The 21,239-nt window shown below is 36.7% G+C and overlaps 1 protein-coding gene across 4 annotated transcripts in view; it reads right to left on the minus strand.

Moving 5' to 3' along the window:
- The window catches only part of ksr2 (kinase suppressor of ras 2), a 171,688-nt gene that overhangs the window by 30,203 nt on the left and 120,246 nt on the right, over nt 1-21,239 (minus strand). For all 4 annotated transcript variants that reach the window (XM_015378853.1, XM_015378855.1, XM_015378854.1 and 1 more), the window contains 5 exons: nt 19,472-19,640; nt 16,122-16,163; nt 13,206-13,275; nt 8,958-9,006; nt 6,772-7,133 (listed from right to left, as the gene is read on the minus strand). In XM_015378853.1, the coding sequence (XP_015234339.1) occupies nt 6,772-7,133; nt 8,958-9,006; nt 13,206-13,275; nt 16,122-16,163; nt 19,472-19,640 (692 nt within the window). The remainder of the gene's footprint in view (nt 1-6,771; nt 7,134-8,957; nt 9,007-13,205; nt 13,276-16,121; nt 16,164-19,471; nt 19,641-21,239) is intronic.

A 21,239-nucleotide genomic window follows, 5' to 3' on the forward strand; every position in this document is an offset into this window, starting at 1 on the left:
AAGGGCGCACCGCACATTTTGAGGGAAAAAAAAGACGTTTAAGTGCGCCTTATAGTCGTGAAAATACGGTAGTAGGAGGATAATGCATGGTGTGTTTTTCTTTAATCATATATTGCATGAAAAAACATATTCAAAGGTTAATTTTAATGCAGTTTTTGATGGAAACACTGCAAATGATCTTTTTTTAAGTGGCAGAATATCAAAAAAATTTTGGTCAAAATTGGTGATATATGCTATCAGCTGGTGTTGGTCCACTGCGTTTAATTAATTCAAAGTCAGGGGAGTCTTCAAGACAAAAACTTTAGACTTGTCATTGAAAGACTTTATGAAAGTCAATCAAAGGAGATGTTGATTTTATTTACAATCAGTGTCCGGCACCTAGTCATACTTTCTAGAAGGATAGAGGGAATTTTTCTTATTATAGAGGGAATAAGATACAAAAAAAACACAATGGTCTTATAGATCATATGTATCATAGTGCTTATTTTTTTCCGAAAGAAAATTAATTTTGAGCTTTTCCCAACCGATAACCACGAACATCAGAATCAAAATGAACAAAAAACAATTGGAATTGGTATATAAAACCTTCTGTGGTTTCAAAGGGAACCAATGCAGGGCCAGGTTCAACCCACCTTACTGAACACACAGAATTAGGATTACAACACATTTTAATCAATATAGAATAAAAGTATCAAGTGAAAATTAACTTAATGTCTGGATCTGTGTTAATCCAAATATTTGTATTTATTGGTAAAATGGTAAATGGCATGTACTTATATAGCGCCTTTATTCAAGTTAGGAGACTTGACCAAGGCGCTTTACACTACATTCATTCACCCATTCACACACACACTCACACACTGACTTATTACATTCATTTAGTGAAGGAAATTGTTAAAGATATACATATATAATGTTTAAGTAAAATTCCTCATCAGTGTATTTCCAATAAGATTAAAGTCCTGCACAAAATGGATATTAATTGGCAGCTTCTTATCCCCCCATTGCCTCACACTTGAGACTCTCAGCCCCAACTGTGCCACAACAGGTGACCGGTAAAGGACTCAAGGCCCCACAGTTCATGCAAATTCAACCCATAATAACAAGCTGAGAGAAACCAAATATCTAGGAGCTGTCCCACTTTTTCTTATTTTTTTTTTTTTTATTGTGAAATGCACCCTTCCATGTCCGATGGCAAATACCTGCACTTGTGACAGGAATAATGAAAAGCTAATGAGGCCATGGTTACATGCTGAGAGTCACCCTTGAGCTAGAAAATGAGGTTGTAACGCCATGTGCATGGGCAAAAAGCAGTGATAACATCACAGATGACGTCAAACACATAAAACACAATTTGTATGCTCTGCAAAAAATCAATTCTGAGTTGGTCACAAAGGAAACAATCGAAGACGAAAGAAGCAATTACTGTTAATGATCCCACTAATGCAAAGAGAAATTACTCATTTGAAATAAACCAATGTACCTCTTTTTAGGTTGCTTTTATAGATAAACTAAGGTGCAGTTTGCTCTGAGGGTATGTTAGGGTGGTATCTTTAAAATTTTCTTTATCAAATATTTGATATGTAAATAATCAGGGAATATTACAACCTGTTGGACTGACATTTCTTATTATTGTTAGCAATCACCAGAGAGTATTTGTCAGAAGCAGCCAGCTTATCCAACAGCTCCCCTTGAACTCACAGCAATTTTATCTTGCATCACTACAGCATTTTTTGTTTGTTTGTTTGTTGTTGTTTTCTACAGAAATGTGTTTTACGAAGACAATGTATATGAATTGGTCATTTTTAAAATAAATTAAACCGATTTTTTTTTTTTTTTTTTGGCTCAGTGTGCAGATAATAAGCCCAGAGAGTCCCAACATTTTTCTTTTGAACATAATTAGTTTTGCTAATTAATAAAATGAGAGGCTTTCTTTTGACGTCCTTGAATAATAACAGAGGACCTACTCTTTATACTATGAGAATGCAAGCACTAATCCATGAAATAATTAATAGGTGTTAACTACATATGAAAATTCTTTCTGGTTAACTTGCAATGCTTAATCTGCTGTGAGCCTGCAAAAAAGAATTCACTCTTTGCTGTGAGGTGTGGGTGGTTCATCTACTCAGCAACAGTCGCAGCCTGTTCTAATAACGTCTGCATGTTTCACTGTCAGACACTCCATAACAGAGCAGGTCTGTGGATGATCTGAAAGGAGTGCCAGGGGGATGCTGACTGCAAGGACCTCACAGCTACAAGCAAATATTGTATAGATACAGAGGAAATCTACACATTTCAAAGATATGATGAGATAAGCACCAAACAGATCAGAACCACTGGAAAAATAAAACTTAGTATATTTGACTTTTTTTCCTCCCTCCAAGAAATTCTTAAATAATATTCAAAAAGCAGTTTAATATGTTAACTTACAAATTTTTCTGTGGCTTAACATTCTGTTTACATCTATGGAATAAACAAACTCTACCTATCGAAGGGAAAATTTCACATCTTAATATCAAAAGATTTATTTTCCATCTTAACCTTTGCACCAATGAGAAGTACATCTGTACATATAAGCATGCATTACATTTTAGGTAAAATTATTTTTATGCTGTAGGCACATACTGTATATCCAATAAACATAGAGCATATTCAAACTTGTAAGATGTATTTATATGAAGAAATATTGGTAACTGATATCAAGATCTACTAATGCTTTAGAAATATAACAAAGAAATTCTGTCCTTATGTTCCTACAGGTTAAAGTACTCTTAATTAAATGCTAGTGGCATTATGGTGTCCAATATCAATGCAGTGCCTCTTCCCCCTGGTGCTGATTGCTTGTCATTAAGATATGCTTGCAGCCAACTGCAAGCAAATGCAACTATTTAGAGCACCAGTTTGCAAGTTTTGACCAGAGAATCAGCCTTATTTGAGATATACTAAATTATTTTTGAGTTTAATATACAGCACTCGGTCTGTATTGAATCACTGTGCAGGCTGCCCTTCTGCTTCTGTAAGGCAGTCTGTTTCCCAAATTCAAAAGTTAACTGAGCTCAAATTTGTTGCTAGGCAACAAAACAGACATGAAACTTAGTTGATCAGACATATTTTTGGTTCTCAGGTGCAGGATTTAATTAGAGGAATGAATGTGGCCATATATTTAGAGGCAACTTTATTCCAAAACAGAGAGAGAGATTATTGATTAATTTTGGGACTGTGATGTGGTGCCAGTTGCTTTCAGGGACATCAAACCTCAAAATTACAATTTCACACCCTGAAAGCTCTAGCAGCAAAAGTTACACAAGGCTGCTTTAAGTAGATAATATCAGCTTGTTATATCGGTGATAAAGACAGAGAAGAACTGCAAAAAATTACATTATAACTGTAATACATTTACCAGGTGTGTTTCTTTATTTTTAATAGTATGTATTGAATGAATGCAGCTAAAAACTTGTTATAGACCATTCTATTATAATCGGTATGTTATACACCATTTTTGCAACAAATTTTGTGAAACTGTTGCATTTTTATCCAAGGTTGTCATGCCATGGCATTTTAGAAACTATATCTTCTACTGTACCAAGTTACTTTTACAGTTTGCACAGAAATTAACAAGTAAACAGCATTAAAAATATGAACATCCCTCCAGTGCATTTGGATGATTGTATGACTTTTTTTTTTTTATCTTGACCTATATTTGAATCTGTATACTCTTTCATAATTCTCGGGCTCCCTTTCTCAAAGCTCTTGTTTTCTTGTTTAGCAGTTCCTTCAAATCACTGGTGATCCAGGATTTATAGGGAAGGAAGCAATTCACATTTCTGGTGGTAATGGTGTTATCTACAAAGAGGTTTATGTAGTCAATCACACACTAAGCCATTGCAGCGCACGGTGGTCCTCACTTTCATTGTGCCACGGTGCTTTGTTCGGCCCTCTGACTCCAGTGAGTGTAAGACTCCTTTGTACGTGTTTCAAGATGGCTTGGCGCCCTTACGATCCTCTGGACCCGCAGCGGGGCCTCAAAAAGACACGCTCTGGGGTAAGAGCAAACCTCTTCGACCTGAACACGTGTCACATAGACAGATGGACCCTAACTGCTGCTATTGCCTGATGTAGAGGTGCAGGGGATCCAGGTGCTGTGCACTCTTAGTAATAATCCTTCCACAGGTTCACCTATGGACAGCTTGTTACAACCTTGACTTCCTTTAGATAGTTAAGTTTGATAATCTTCTCTGTGTTTTGTCAGGGCTGTGACTGAACCCGGCCATTACTAAACCATAACAGTAGTAGCGACGGGAAGTGTGTACAAAAGGCAGGGACTTAATCAACGAAGGTTATGACCAGCACTAAATGTTCATGGAAAATTATTGCAATCCCCATCATAAACGTGACTGTTGAACTTTTGCTAGAGTTTGCACGAGGTTCAGCAGGTTACCCACAACTGTTGGTAAAGGGTAGACATTTGCTGATCCACCTAGTTTTGTGACTGTGCAGCCCCAGACATCTAAGGGTAGCAAAGACCTGTTATTGTTCAGTGTTATACAGCACTTGTCACTCTAAAAAGTTGGAAGCCGTTCATGTAGGGCCGTGTAACCAGTTGGCATGCCAGATTCTCATTTGTTATTGGAATTAACTAGACAATTTGCTCCACCAATTAAGAACAGCCATGCACCACCTACAGAATCAATAGTCATCAATCTGTCAATTCTTTCATTTCCAGGATGGGTGAGCCCCAAGGAGCTGCAGCGACAAACCCATGTGCTCCATTGGCAGCAAGTCGCACCCAAGGTAGACCCAGTTGTGGTCCTAGAAAGCCAGAGTTGTTCACCATAAACAACTCTGAGCCAGCCACCACAGCAATGTCAGATCAAGTGAGTGTCATGTGACACATCCCATACTGGTACTTGCAGGTGGATTCATAACTACGAAGACTACTCCTCTTTTTGCATTTATAAACCATTCTACGATGAGTGCACACACACAAATATGCTAAGCTTATTTATACATAACTGAAAAATTGCATTTATTATGGTTGATTTTGAATGCTTATCTTTAATGCTTATTAGATTGTTGGCTGAAATAATGAACATCTGAACGCTAAACTTTTACTCCAGTGAACTGTAATGCAGTCAATTGTGAATTGTTACAGTACATGGTTGAATGAAATCTCCCCAATACCTGTCCAGGAGGACAGAATGTTGCTGATGTCAATCCATTCTATGTTAGTCCAGTTCGCACATCCATCAAACTTGTTAGGAATGGCAGGCCCATGCAATTTGAGGAGTTGTCTTTAAGCAGAGCAACTTGCAAAAAAGCTCTTTCAACTGCCGTATTTGATATAGGGAGAGGAGTTTAATTGCAGCAAGTGCTAAATCCTGAAAGCAGTGGTCGCAGTAGCTGATGTAGTCTCGAAGTTCTTCTCGAAAGTATGGTGCCAAAACAGACTTGATTACTGCTGTGCACTTGGTTCTGTGCATCTGAAAGGCTCCAATATCATCCTGCAGAATGTCAGACAAGTCATCTAATGCATTAATGTGAGTGTGGCAAACTACTTATGTTGCAATGCGGAGTTTACAGTGTTTCTGGTTGTCACAAATCCTGCTGCTAGCATTAATCACCGATGCCACCATGAAATCCTTGAGCATGGGAAGGCACCGCATTCTGTGCTTTTTGTTTCGGCGTGATCCTTAACGTCTTTCAAGTGGGCCCGTATGTCCATACTGCAAAATTAGCAGTGAGCCTTGCTTACATAATTTTTAAATAGCGCTATCCACGATTTATGATCATTGTCGCTTTCCCACTCTTTTCTGTAACTCTTATTATATTTTCCCCACTTCGGCATCTTCCCGCTAGGTTTATCACACCAGCTAAAGCTAGCATATTTTGTAGCCACACTACACTAGTTATCTGTTGTAAATACCCTGGTAGATGACATTAGCCAATCAGTGATTCTTTGCTATGAACCAGCAATGATGAATGATTGGTGGACACGTGTTTTAAAAAGGAGGGAACAAGCCCAACTAATGTTTGGGGCTTAGAATAGTGCAGCAGATGGGGGCCACACCTTTTGAATTATTTCATCTGAGATATTAATGAGGTTCTACCAGGAATAAAAAAAAAAAAAAAAAAATGCTATGGATATGCATTACAACAAATATCCAATAATGTAAGATACCGGCAAAATTGCTTCCAGCTGCACTAGCATCAAAATACCAGAGGTAAAGTAAATAAAAAATGTTTTACTTTGATCCACAAATTGTGAAATTGAAGTTTTGTTTAAAAGAAAAAAATATATATCACAACCAAGCTAACAGAGTTACTATAACTCGCAGCCACCTTAAGCAGTGCAATTCCAGAATTTAAAACCATGTAAAAATGTTATTTTACATTGGTTGATCTCCACAGTATTCATTCAGCAAATTACATCAACTTTAGATATGTAACTAAAAAATACTTGATCTAATCAAAATGGGTTGGAGTTTTTTTCTATTAGTCATGGTGAAGCTAATCGGCTATAGGTACCAGAGAAGGTGCTAAAGGTTTGCAACACACGTGCTGAAGCTCACTTGATATAATGTTGTATTTCAAAGTAAAACCAAAGTTGCTGTTAATTAAAAGCAAATACATTATTTTGTACTCATATCTTATATAGTTTGATACATGTTACTGAAGCAATATAATATATTTATTGAAAACAATGAAAGAACATACAATAATAAAGCAAATTCAATCTCCAACAGAAGTGGCTTGCCCAGAATTTTTTCTTACCTGGTGATGATGGCCAGATGCGGTGGGCTCATGCACACCCCCATAAACAACACTACGTTCTCATGTCGAGTGTTGCGGTATGCCATCACCTCACGTTTAAAGGCCTTCAGCTGGTCTTCGTTGTCCCGCTCTATGTCGATCAATCTGATGGCAACCTCCCCATGCCATCGTCCATGGAACACCTTGCCGAAGCGCCCTTTGCCGATCATCTCTCCAATCTCCAGCTGTTCAAAGGGAATGTCCCACTCCTGTAGGAAGATGCTCGTCTGGCTGGCTTTACGTGGGAAGTTGCGAGCAGACAGAAGGGACAAATTCATCTCCTCAAACTCATCACCAGAGTCCTCGTTGTTACCATCATCATTCTGTGGTAAGGAAAAGATCCCCAACGAGGGATTAGAACTACAGTATTTTAGAGAAAAACAATATACTATTGTTCATTATGATGTAATGAAGATGCCAATAAGAAAATAAACATTCATCTTTCTTTTCTTTTATCACAATGTCAGCATCTCCAATACAAAGTACTGTATATACTGTACACTGATTAGGCATCAAGGGCAGTGAACATTTATCCCAACTGGCCTTATATAATATATATATACATGCAAACAGAATTTCTAATACCCAACCAAAAATTTGCATCCAATCAGCGCTTTGTTGTTGTGCCTAATTTTGTTATACAGCAAGTAGTGAGTAAAGATAACTCAAAAATAGCTAGTTTCAGTGTATAGATATTAAGTCAGATAAAGAACAGAGATGTAAGAAACAAATTAAATGCAACATTAAACATTCTAATATCATGTGTAGACATGCTTTGGTTTACTTACGCTGCAAGACATATAGCAAGATATTTGGCATATACTAGTAAAGTTGAACAATGTTAAACAATGTTCCTTTTTTTTCTATCCTTATGACCTTTAAGAATCTGTCTGAAAAGTACAGAGACTGTGGTTCTTGTATGGTTAACCATTGAAATTAGTTGAAAAAAATTACTTTCACACGTTTTATGATATTTTAGTTTTTAACTTAACTTTAAACTTAGTTTTTATCCTTTTATATATTGTTTATAGCACTTGTAGATAGGGTCTCTAAGAGCATGAACTGTGAATAATATTATTTTCTTTTTATCATTTAAATTAATATTTTTAATTATATCTTTAAACTACATATGTAAAAACCTCATCTTTCTTTAACATGCAATCTGCTCATTGTAATAGGGCAGAACCAAACCAGTTTGCAATATTTGTAGATTACCTGCACACATCCTGATCTTTCGAATTTGCAAGAAACCTTAACGGCAGTATATTCCCCCTTATTTGGAATTGCAACAAATATAATTTTAAATTATGCACATAAAACAGAAAAACAAAATGGTTTAAAATTAGCAGATGAAAACTACAAAAATTATCAAACATTGGAAATCAGCCACAAGCTTTCTTTTTTACTAATTCACTGCTTTAATACTAAAGAAGCATTGCACAGTTTTGTAGATTACGAATATAATAATCATATATAAACAAAAAGTTGTTGCTTCGTGCAAAGACTCTTTACCCAGGTGAATTTTGTGCACATTTATATCTTATTTTGAGCATCTAATGACTGTCCCATTCCACAAGAAAATACATATTAAACTTGCCAATTACTGTCAAAATATTTTAAAATAAATTCTGATGCAGCTTTAACTGCGGAACCTTCTCATGAAGAAATAAGTCATTGATATCTAGCTGGGTGTATTTCACATGCAGAGTGCTGTTCAGGCTGCTACCAAAGAAAATAGGAATAAACCCAAGGGAAAAAGGTGGCTGATTTGCTCTGATTTGATTTTAAAAATAATGAACTGAAAGAGTGAAAATACGCTATTCAAAGATGCCAGGTGGAATATCATCCAAAGCAATCTGCATTACATTTTCTCAGAATCTATCATTGTTACAGAAAAAGGACTGACGAGCAGCAGTCTGACTGCTTTTGACGCATAACTTACCTGGAGGCACCTCAGAGAGCTGAGACAAATTATACTAAATGGAAAAACGACGCAAATGAGTGTGACGAGGGATGGTGGGAGCTTTGTTGGCATTCCATTCACATACACTAGCAGGCTCAGACAACAACATGGAGATGCAAAGCAACCTGGTGAGCAGAAAACTTTGAGCCACACCTAAATTCTATTAAATAAAAGAGGGACTCACATCTGAAGTAGGTTCAACTTCGATTTGAAGTAAAGGATTGCCTTCATTCCTGAAAGAACAAAGATTAAATTAAATTCTAAATTAATAGGGCTAAAGAAAATCAAAAACAACAAAACAAAAATGTTTTAATCAGATTCTTTTTATCGAATAATATTTTTTTGTGTAAATGATACTAATGGTGTAATTTACAAGCTCTTCTTTCCCATCTTTACCAGGAAAACCAATTAAAATGTAGGGTACTCATACAGCTTTTTTCTTTTAACTTCACTGAGGGAATTTACTCTTTTCCCAAATCCTTCCCAAATTATAACCTGCAAAAGAGATTTTTTGCTTAATGTCTTCTTTTTGAAGAGGAATATTGACTGATAATGCAATAAAGAAACTTCTGGTCCATCCGGTGAGCAGTTGTCTGCTGTAAAGTGTCTCTGTGTTTTCAGTACTACATTATGCAATTGCATCAATGCTTTTGTACATATCTTTACAAGAAACAACAATTTAACCTTGGAAGACTCAGAGACATCAAGCAACAAAAAGGAAGTTGAAAACATCTAGCAACTCTTAGGTTTTCCATTTTAGTGAGTGGGAGAGAGAGGTAGGGCTTTGCCTGAACTCATATTCACCTAGACTACAAAGAAATGGGGGGAACTGTAAATCCCATTTGCTTTCCAATAAAAATGTTACATCTAAAATAAATCCATACGACTTGATTAAATGTAAAAAATGTTAACTTATTATTAATTGTCAATTAATGGTCTATCAAATTTTTATTTCTTCCATCAGACTGGAAAAATTTGCTTGTAAGGAATTTTTTTCACTGTTGTAATGTTACTACCATCCATTAGAGAGCACTACTGGCACCATTCTTGAATGTAGGCTCAGCGAAATATGAAAGAGAGGTAATGTCTCTTGCATATCTCTGCTCTGGTCTGGGGTTATTTTTTTATGGCAACAGGGATGCAGAATGCATGCAGTTATTTTCGAAATATAAAGACTTGGTTAAGTAAAGTTATCACCTAAATTGTGCTCTTTTAGCTGTGCTGCATGGTGGAGCAGCATAACGTCTGCTGTGCTTGAAAGGCAAGTTGGTTAACATGACAGAAAAAGACATGCGAGCAATAGGCATATTAGCTAGTGTAGGCTTTTGTGAGTTAATATGGTCTATAGAACCAAAACCACCTATTAAAAAGTTTAACTAACAACACAAAATCTCACCGAGCCCTGATTGCTGCATTATGGTAAAAACAAAATGATATCACACTTAGTATCTACTTCAATAATCTGAAGCCGCAAATAGTCAGCATTTAAAAGTGGCAAACGTCATTTAATAAAGGTTTTACATTTCTGTTCATTGGAAATTAGAAGGGTTTCAAATACTTCCTCTTTGTATGGTGAAAAAAAATGTAGCCCAACATGTTATGGTAAAATCCTCTTGAAACAAGAGAAAACGCAGGTTCTTAAGAAAATTACCTTTTATTAATAAATCGGTAGTTGATCACAAAGATCATTAAATTTAAGATTAATTAATTAATCCCTGAATTGCATTCCTAATTAAGAGGAAAATAGTAGGAAAAATCTAATATACATTTGGGCCTGCTTTGTGTATTTAAAACTTTGTCAAATATAGCATTATTTCTGCCTAATTACACAACAGTTATAATCATTAAAATTTTGTGATGTTTAAAAAAAAGAGCCACTGCATTGTTTATTGTGTGGAAATGTATTCTGTGGTGCTGCTTCACTGCACTGATTGCAGATTGATTGCACCTGCACCTGATAAACTGTGGGTGTCTGTGGGTGTGTAACAATCTTGGAGAAGCTGAAATATTTGTCATTATACGTACTGACACTTTTTGTGCACTAGAGCGCAATGCAATAATCATGCAAAGAAAAAAAAAGTGATCTCTGAGTGAATGGCGGGTTATTATTGAAGCTACTTGCCACCTTTCTCTGTACACTGGTAACGTTTTTTTAGTCCTCTTTCAACAAGACACCAAAAAAGCCAGGCATCTTGCTGATGTAGAATCCTTTTTTTTTTTAAATGCAACCTCTATTATTGAGGCAACCTCAATAACTATAAAATAATATATTTTTACAGCTTCAAGCCATTTCTGAACTCACAACTGTTTTATTTTAGTAATTTTACAGAACATATTCTCTCTGTCACAGCAGCCTGAGAACCCAGAATATTGGCATCCAACATGTTTCCTAACATTAAATTGCTACAGAGGTTTCTTTCACTTTACAATTCTTTTCAAAAACTTAATTTTTTGTAGCCTGGAAATTTAATTTATAATATTTTCTAATTCCCTTTAATGCAATAAGGATGCGTTACGATTTCTTACAAATCTTAACAATTTTCCTACACATTATGTAGGGAAAATAATCTCTGACAGCTTCATTCAATAAATTACCAGGTACAACTTAAACATTTTGCAAAACGACAAAGACAGACTCATGATTACATTTTGAGCAGGATACAATGTAAGAGGCTTGCTTTTCTTGACCCCCATTTTTAATCTCAACCATTTTATTATCTCTAAAGTGCATTTTTACCCCAAGGCCCGGTTACTTTCTGACCCCAGTATGTGTATCTTCACCTTCATGTGCAGTTGATGGCAATAACATAACTAAAACAAACCCTCATATCCACGTATTTCCATTTGTAACATGGCTGTAACCTCTAACAACCTCTCCAGTGGTACATTAGCACTTGTTAACAAAGCATTCCTAGGCTGTGGGCAGAGACTACAGGTGAGGCAACTTATAAAATAATGTGATTCCTGCGGCGCCAGAGGCTGCTAGCACCGGTTCGATCTCTGCTCTAATGAGGGAATCCTGCAGGGCGTCGAGGGCTGAAACAGGCTCTCATTAACCCTGAGACGAGGCCGTTAAGGCCAGAGAAATCTGCCACCTGCTACTGTAATTGCATACTAAGATGTGGCTAGGGAGGGGCGATAACATTGATAAAGGAGGAGTGTATGTTTTATAACTTTGCTAATGTATTATCACTTGTAAAAAGACAGACAACAAAAGATATAAAGAAAAGAAAAGAAAGTGCTTCACTAAAGCCACAGAATTCAGAGACAGGGAGGTTTATGGTATTACTCTGAAGTACATTTTTAAAATATGTAGTCACGCATGGCTTCCTAAATCAAGAACAAATATAGGAACAGTATTTTCTCAGCACTGTTGAGGTTGAGAAAAAATAATTTGATGCTGCGACATTCAATAAATCATAATGTTCATTCCAGTGAAGTTCATATGTCAAGTTTTCAATTACTCTGTTGAAAAGTTAGGATTTATTTTACAAAGCTTTTGAATTAATAAACTGCAACTTTGTTGTTTGTCAGAAGTGACAAAATGGTATCCAAGAAAATGGGTATTTTGAAAATAAACAATTGTTTTGCTGGAACAAAGAGTACATTCTCCTTATATTTATATTCAATGAAAATGGTCATATTTTGCCATAGTAGTCATAGCCTTATGTTTTCATTGGTCTGATAATTCAAAAGAAAGCAGTGTAAGTAAGTGAGCTAGAAACAACACATGTGTTAAGTACAGTGTAATTATATTTATAGAATTTATAATACCAGTACTACTAATCAATAAAATCTTTTTTTTTCTATTTTTATCTTAAAGCTAGCAGTTGTTTTAGTTCTGTTGTATAAAACCTTCTATAACCCCCTCCTGTTTTTAAACCATTATATACACAGAGGTGTATTTAACATGTTTTTTTTACTATAGATCAGTTTACAGGTTTAGAGATAATGCATATGAATAGGAAATAAAATAAAGTCATGTGTTATTTTTTTGGTAATGTATACTAAGTGGTGATATTATTACAATTGAATGTCTCCTGTAGATTGGGTCTTTGGTTTCACTTGATTTCTGTGTTAGATTGAGATGCTAATACTGGGGTCAAAAGGCATCTCATCACCTATCATCGTCTTCCGGATGTTTTCCCGTGACCACTGGCTTTCTCAAAGAGCCAGTGAAAATGCACTTGGCATCCCAAGTGTAGCGTGAACTGAAGGCCAAGCTTACATTAGTCTCTGAGTAATCATCATGCCGTCCCTCATATTGAAATTGTCACCCAAATATCTGTGCTCCAGTAAGTCTGACTTGGCCTCTGACCGGGGGGTCATAGGAAGAGAAAGAAAGACGATGTAGGAGGGGACTCTGTATTTTGTCGAACTAGGACAGATGGAGGGAAAGAGATGGATGAATAACAATATGTATTCTCCTCACCCTTGTTCAGAGAGGACCGGGTGCAGAATGACTTGCGGTGCTCTACTGGGAGGTGCCTCTGGAGTAACATCTGGAGACATTAAAGTTACAACACTTCAGAACGTAACTCAAGCAAACAAATTAGACAGACAGACAGAACCTTTCCAATAAGAGTTCTTCCCCTTTGGCTGGATGATGACATACTGCAGAGAATGTTTTATTAAACAAGCTGCTTATAAACCCCTCCTCCCACCAGACCAAGACTGTATGAGGACAAAAAAACGGCTGATATGTGGATGATGTTAAATATATATTTCAAGATCAAGTTGTACTCCCCATGGTAGACTAGAGTTTTGAGCATCAACAGATGGCATTGTGGTCAGATTGGGTGCTTTTGTCCTGATAGACACCAAATCCTTAGTTTGATTACCACAGAGAGTTCCAACATTCTCCCCAATAGCAGTGGCAGTCCACTGCTCCTTCTGAGAGGGGTGACATGCAAACAATTATTATTACAACTATCCTCATCTTGGGTAGAAGCAACCAAAGTAATCCAATTTATTTTACTTTCTATCTCTGCAGATGCTAGGAACATAAAGCCTTGTAACTTTGACTATAACAAGAGAAATATGACCAGGCTGCTGAAAATAACAGTCTAATCTCTCCAAAGGAGTTAAGAGAGAGATGGCATTGTGGAAAAGTGCTCACTAAAACAGGAAATATAAAGTATATAGTGGTAAAATCATAATTGAATCTCTGTCTGCAATAATTTTTAACAAATTTAGAAACTGCAAAATCTAGAAGCAACCAAACATATTTTTTTTACAAAGAAATTGTTTCCTTAATATTTGATAACTTGTTTGCATTGTAACCCTTGCCATGATTAAAGTAGGGAACTTTGCATGTGCCAGGGAAATTAACAGCTTTGGAAGTGGTATTTGCTAGAAGAAAAAAAAAGCTAATAAATATGTTCAATTGTTAATGCCTTTAGTGAAGTATTTAGTAAAAAATTGTATAGTAAATAATTATTATATGATTAATCTTTCTCTTTTCGAAGAGGAATATCAACACAGGATGCAAAGAAATAACTTGTGTATTCATGTTTGCACTTTGTTTTATGGGATATATATCTGTAAATCGCTGCTCAGCAAATATGCAATATCCTCCAAAAATAATTGACACAAAAGTTATGGAGGTCTAAAAGAGCTAAAATATGCATAAATGTGTTTACTACAGTAGCATAATCTCAGACCAAAAAATTGTCAGTACAATTATACAGCATGGAAATACATACAGGTCATGGAACGATCGTTTTTAACAAAATCTTAATTAAAAATAAAAAGAAAGAAACAACAACAACGAAAAAAATGGTCTGACACTTTTTTAGTACATACTTTTTAAGCTGAATATAAAATATAACTTGACACTGAGAGTGAATTCTCTTTGACTTTCTGTTTTAGGTAAAGGAAATGTGTGATGACTTGCATGAATCTGAATAACAACAATAAAACAGCTTCTCACCTAAACTGGCTTGTACAAACAACAGGAACAATGATAAAAGGGGTGTGCAACTCTTACAACCAAAGCCAGAAGTGGGTGACAGTCTAAAAACGTATCCCACCACCATCCACAGTGAAAAGGATTGTAAGGGAAGCTAAAAAAGTTGCCAAAGCTCTGTAACACTTCATTGACTAAATAAAACAAAGTGTTGCATTTTGGTGACACCAAATTCACAACAACACTTTAATTTAAGGCTTTTGTAGATACATTAACTAGGGACTTCTATAGCAGTTTTGAGTGCTTTACATATACACATGTACGTTTAAGATAATGTGAATCTTAGATGTATGTTAACAACATTTAAATTATAATCTAAGTATATTTAGGGACTTGATTTGAGTTTTATATTTTTTTCTTAGAAAAGCTTTAAAGGAAAGAAATATAAAGTAAGGTTTGCTTTTGTGTTAAATTTACCTCTGAAAGACAAGTCTTGACTGGGGCCTGTGTTAACACAGTGTGACAATTTATGACACAAAGTGCAAGCTGCAAAAAGCCCCTCAGTTGCATGGCACATTAAAAGCTGGCACTGTCACCTCACAGCAAGAGGGACATGTATTTCCTATTCTATGTGGAGCCTTCATGAATGCTTTCATGGACAGGCTCCAAAAACCTGTAAATAAGGACTGTAAGCTAACAGTGTCCAATCTGAACCCTTCATATGCATGCATGTATGGCATTTATGGGGGGAAAATTTCTTATTTTTTTGCACTAAATCGACACATTCCAGCTATATATTCGGTATGTCTACCTATTAGACCTATTGAATTCACATACAGGAGGAAAACACCCAACTAAATACTGTCAATACATCTTATGTAAATGTATCGTTTTCCTTTTTAAACACAACATTGACTTTACTTTTGTTCAATAAGATCATCGTCCATCATCTAATTAAACAGTACAGGCTGGATGGCCAGTTCTGTTATACAATTGGTAAAGGCCTTTAATCTAACTCTCCTAAGAAGATGAAATGTGTCCATAGTAATCAGCATATGTAGCTTTGGTCTGTGCAGTATAAATACATGGATTTCTGAACACCTGCCTCAATAGATCCCTGCTGGCTACAGCTTCTGATTTTCCTTCAAACCTCTCCAGGCTCTTCCAGCTGTAATAGGCTGCCAAATGAGATACTAGTGAATGGTACCACCGCTGACAAAAGCAAGAGAGTCTGGGCTCTAACAAATCATTAGGAACCCCAAATGAGACAAGCATGAGGGGGGAGGGGGGTGGGGGGGGGTGCATGAGCCAAGAGCCTACAACAAGCCAAGGTGAGAAAAGACAAAAATGACTACTGACATCAACACATTTTTCCTAACTCAACTTATTTTGGTGTTAAAGCACTGAGAGATTTAACATGATAAATGAAGAGGGTCTTACCAGGGAAAATGAATTGTTGCTTGTATTTGAAATAACTGGAGGCTGTAGGGAAGAAACAAAAAACAAAATCAGGACAATTTAACTCAAATGTGGTTGTTAAAAGGATTTGAAACTTTATTTAATTGACAAAAAAGTCTTCTCAAAAATCTAATCAGCACTAGATGATGTGTAGCTATATGTGTATATATATTTTATCTCTTTTTATTCTTATTTTGTATCTTTATTATATTGTATAGTTGGATATGTGTATATATCATGTAAAACTGTAACTAGAGCGTGTAACAAAAGTAATTTCTCTCTGGGATTATTAAAGTATTTCTGATTCTGATTCTGATGTGCAAAATTAGACCAGTCTTACAAAGCCAACTATTTAAGCAATGGGATACACAACATATGTTTTGTTTTCCGGAAAACTCCACAAAGAAAACAATGCTCGTTTTTGTTCCTCCTAGTGGTTCTACTGCCATTTAAAGAAATATACCCATCTCTGTCAGAAACAACCCATCAAAGACAGAAGGAATGTACTGTATTTGCACTGAGAGAGCAAGGCAATGGACCTGCAATTACTGTGTCACATGACAAGATTTAAAATCTTTTGGGTGATTTTTAAAATAAAAGGGATTCCACACATGACAATAAAAAAAAATGGATATAACAGGTTCTGTTCTATGGTATGTGTTGTTCAGCCAAACGGCAAGAAGTACACGAACAGATTTCATTCAGAAAGAAAAAGATCTCACATTACATCTCAAGATCAAACCTGAGTAAATAAACATTGCCAAAGAGAAAGAAGTAACACTGATTCTTTGTGAGCTAAGTTTACTAGTAAAACATCACAATAGCAAAAGGCTTTTGTTAAAGGAACAGAGACAGCACAAGCAGGGATTCTTCTTAGTACATTGTTGAGCTGCTGTTTTTGTTTGTTTATTTTCTGGGGAAATTATTTTTGATTGGCTACACATCAGATTCATAGGTCCTTGTCTGTGCTCGAGGAATACCACACACAATAGAATATCAAGATTAACATGTTGGATATCCCCAATTACAGGTCTGGTCTCCCTCCATGCAGACCATAGGTCTCATTTATAAAGCTTGCATACGCACAAAACAAGACACAAAACGAGACACAAAGCTTTCATATGATACTAACACCAGCTCTAACTCATACACAGGGATTACACTCATTGTCACTCTTTGGGGAACAAGGGAAAGTGCAACACAGATGGTTAGGTAGGGAAGTGAAGCAAGATTACATCATAATTTCTCTTAGGCAATTAATTTTACTTAATTTTCAGTAACAGATTGAATTATGAGGATACAAAACTCATAGAATGACACATACTGGCACTGGTGACCCTAACTATACAAGATAACCTGTCACATAATTAAAATAGGTTCATAAGATTCAAAATCAAATCGTATAATATTTAAACCTTTTCTCACATCACATTCCTCCCCTGATGATCATCAGGATGGGATTACCACAGATCCACACATCATTGTGATACTTTAGGTGTGGGACATTTAAACTGTTTGCTTTAAACATTGAAAGACTGCACAGACACTCATGGAAAATGGTGTGGGATAAAAAGTAAATAGACGAATTAGGAGGGAACAAATTTTCAGGGCTCCCAAAGGTTTCCTCACAAAGGTCCATGATGATGACGGGCTCATGAATGGATTACACTCCCTAGAGCTTTGCTCTATATAAATTTACTGAGCTGGGTTCAGTATTTGAGAGACCGACCTGCTGGACCCACATCCTCCTTGGGTGCTAAACAAGAGAAGGTATGTGTGCAAAACTCAAAGTTTAGAAAAAAGAAGGGAATTTGGATTCTTGGTTCCAAAGAAAAACAATAAATATGGGATAAGCAGCACTACCTGGTGAAATTCAATATATATTTGAAATTATAGTTTTATAAACAATATAAACTGAATATGAGTGAAACATTGATGTGGTTTCAACCTGCAGTCACCTATTAAAGGCACACTATGCAACATTTTTCAGTTAATTAATGTGTTCCATAACGTTTTGGATGATTAAATGAGTCATTTCAGGTTGAACAAAGGTATTCTCGGCCGCCCTGGTGGTCTGTGGGGGAAATACCGCACTTGCAATTGCAGGAGCCCACGGCCCACACACATCATGGCGGAACCAGCATGAAAACAGCGAAAGCCCATGTCGGAGCAGGCAAGAAAGAGGAAAAGGGCTCCGGACAGAGAGAGGAGTCGTACACAGGTGAACATCGGGCAAGCTTTTTCCGAATGGCGAGAGCTAAAATAAAAAGAAGGCTGCAAGGCTGACGCGGACCTCGCGTTTCTGCTGATGCGATTGTAAGTAACATTGGAATGGTTTGTCTCTCTCTGTGTGCATGTTCATACTTTCACTGTGTTAGTCATTCGTTGCGTTCGCCTGTCTGCTAAGCTCAAAACAACCACGCCTGGCTTGACGGAGAAACCAGGAGAACAGCTGTGCATATTTACGACAGTGCACTTTTACTTTCGCCCTCTGGGGGGAGCCTCGCTGGAAAATCAACACCGGTTGCATAGTGAACCTTTAAAGGAAGTGTTGGACTAGTGGTTACAGCAGTGTGCTGGTGCTCTGAGAAGGTTGCAAGTATCCGGTTCGATCCCCACAGCCTGCACTCTGGCTCCCTGAGCAAAGACCCTTAACCCCAGACTGCTCCCCGAGTCCCGCACCATGGCAGCCCACTGCTCCCCAAGGAGATGGGTTAATATGCAGAGGTAAATGTCTCCAATGTGACACCAATAAAGTTCAGTTATTATTATTAAAGATCCAATACAGAATCTCTAGAGAGGTTAGGAAATTATCTAAATATAATGCTAATCCAGATTATAATATTTTATTTATTACAGGTGTTATTATTAGTCTTATGTCTGGGGTGTTAAATATCCCCAACAATTAACTGAATCTCTGTTTGAAGCCCCTTTTGTGAACACAATAATTTAAATAAATTATCAAATCACCAAAGATAGCACCACAAGCACTAAGTGTAATGCTACACGCCCTCATGGATGGTTTTGATAAATATCATAATGCTTCATGTTACTTTATTTGTCAGGTAAATCAACGGATTCTCAGAACCCCTTACTGCAGCTGCCTGTTGGTCCATTTAAGGGAAAATAATTTCTCAAAGCTTAATACCACAGTTCCTGAGAGACAAGTTTTCTAATTTTTATTGCACTCTTAAATATGTTATAGCTGCATATTCAACAAGTCTTAGATAAATAGAAGTATCATCAGCATAGCAGCTAAACAGACATCTCTGCTCAGACATGTGGCTTTTATAAACATGAAAAAACATGCAGATATCTTATTTTTTTCTCACCTGTCAGATTAAACTGTTTTTGTTGCCGTGCTGACTGTGGGGATGGATGTAATGGTGATGGGGGTGTGGCACTGCTTGGCAAGGGAGGAGCTGGGGAGGATGGAGTGGAGGAAGTGGTGGAAGAAGGATTACTGCTGGAGTCTGGTTGGTAAGGAACTGGGATGTGATCCTGAGGAGAAGCAGAAAATAAAGCAGATTTAGATTATCACAAGTTATTGCTGTAAGATAAATGTCTTAAAACACTGTTGATGGACAAAGTCAGCAAATCAGAGTAAAAGCACATTGCAAGATTAAACATTTATACTTTGACCATATGAGCAACAACGTTATGCTGTAATGAATCAGACTTTTAAAGCTTTAGATAGTCAGCCTATATACATATTTTAACTGTCAAAATATTGGAAATAATTTGGAAATTATGAAGCCAATTCTGTTTTTTGTTTTTTACTTCTAAGATAGAACATTTTATCATTGATATGATATAATGAAGTTTTTTTACCCACATTGCTGGGTTATGGCATTGTTAATGATGCAATAATGAGGGTTTTTCTTCAAACTAAGGTATACCATAAGTTTATAATATGATCATTTAAAACATGTTTTACATTCATTCTATACAGTTGATGTAAAAAAAACTGATGAATGATTTAAGAGAAACAGCTAACATATAAACGTATAGCAGTGGATAGGAATGCATGAATGTACGCTCTCTCAAACCCACGGTTTAGGAGCACCTTTTTATTTGATCAGTTCTAGGTAGTCTCTGCTAGGTGTCACCCTCAGCATATCACATTGATTTGTATTATAAATTCTCCCTATCCTATTTTGTTTTCTAAATCTCTTGAATTGCCAAGACATCTCTGAACAACAGTCTTCTTCAAATTATCATTATTTTTTGCTTGCAAATTCCGCTCTGAACTTTGGCTAGACCGTTTAATAATTCCTTTAAAGACATTGATCTGTACCTGGGCTTTCCTGAGTTTAAAAAAAATACTATATTTCTATTAATTTATTTGCTTCTTCACAACTGGTTTGGGGTAGAAGCTGACACGCATTTTAAACTGTTTATGAGTTCATCCACCTCAATAAAATCCCCTGTTCTATCGAACCAGAAACGTAATCGGAACTTGACCAGAGTTCTTTTGATAATATTTAGTTTGGGGTTTTGTATATCTTAGCTTAAGGGAGTGTCCCACATAGTTTGCTCTCCGTTGTTGAATGCTGTAATCCTTACAGTAGCAACATTGGGTGTGACAGTGGCAAAAACAAATACATACAGTATACACACCTGTAGAAATAACTGCTCCCCATTCCTGTCAATTCTGTCATGATCTGCTGTGATAGCTGGACTTGATTACTCATGCCATTCACCTGCTCAACCCTTTTCACCTCCTAATTATCAGTCATCTCATCCAGCTCTTATACTGGGCTCAGTTCCAGCTATCAGGGCCAGATCATTTTATGTTTTCTGTTCAGTTCTGTTTGTTTCTAAGGTTTTTGTCCTGGATCCTGGCGGCCAGTTGAAAGAGGGTTTTGTGTCTGTCTCGTCTCCTGCTCGTCCACTGTTCCTCCCCTGCTGAGCCCTCTGGGTTTTTGGCTCTGTTTTGGATCCGTTTTTATCCCAGTAAGCCTGGCTCCAAGGTGGAGACCAATTTAAAGGTCCTGCATCAAGTTCTGGTTCCACGTCCTGTCTCGGCTACCCTCTTCCATTGAGCCTGCCCGTCTGCACCTGATCCTGTCTGCTCCTGTGCGTGACCGACTGGTCACG

This window comes from Cyprinodon variegatus, unplaced genomic scaffold (genome assembly GCF_000732505.1).
Source record: "Cyprinodon variegatus isolate N-32 unplaced genomic scaffold, C_variegatus-1.0 Scaffold180, whole genome shotgun sequence".
Taxonomy (NCBI): Eukaryota; Metazoa; Chordata; class Actinopteri; order Cyprinodontiformes; family Cyprinodontidae; genus Cyprinodon; species Cyprinodon variegatus.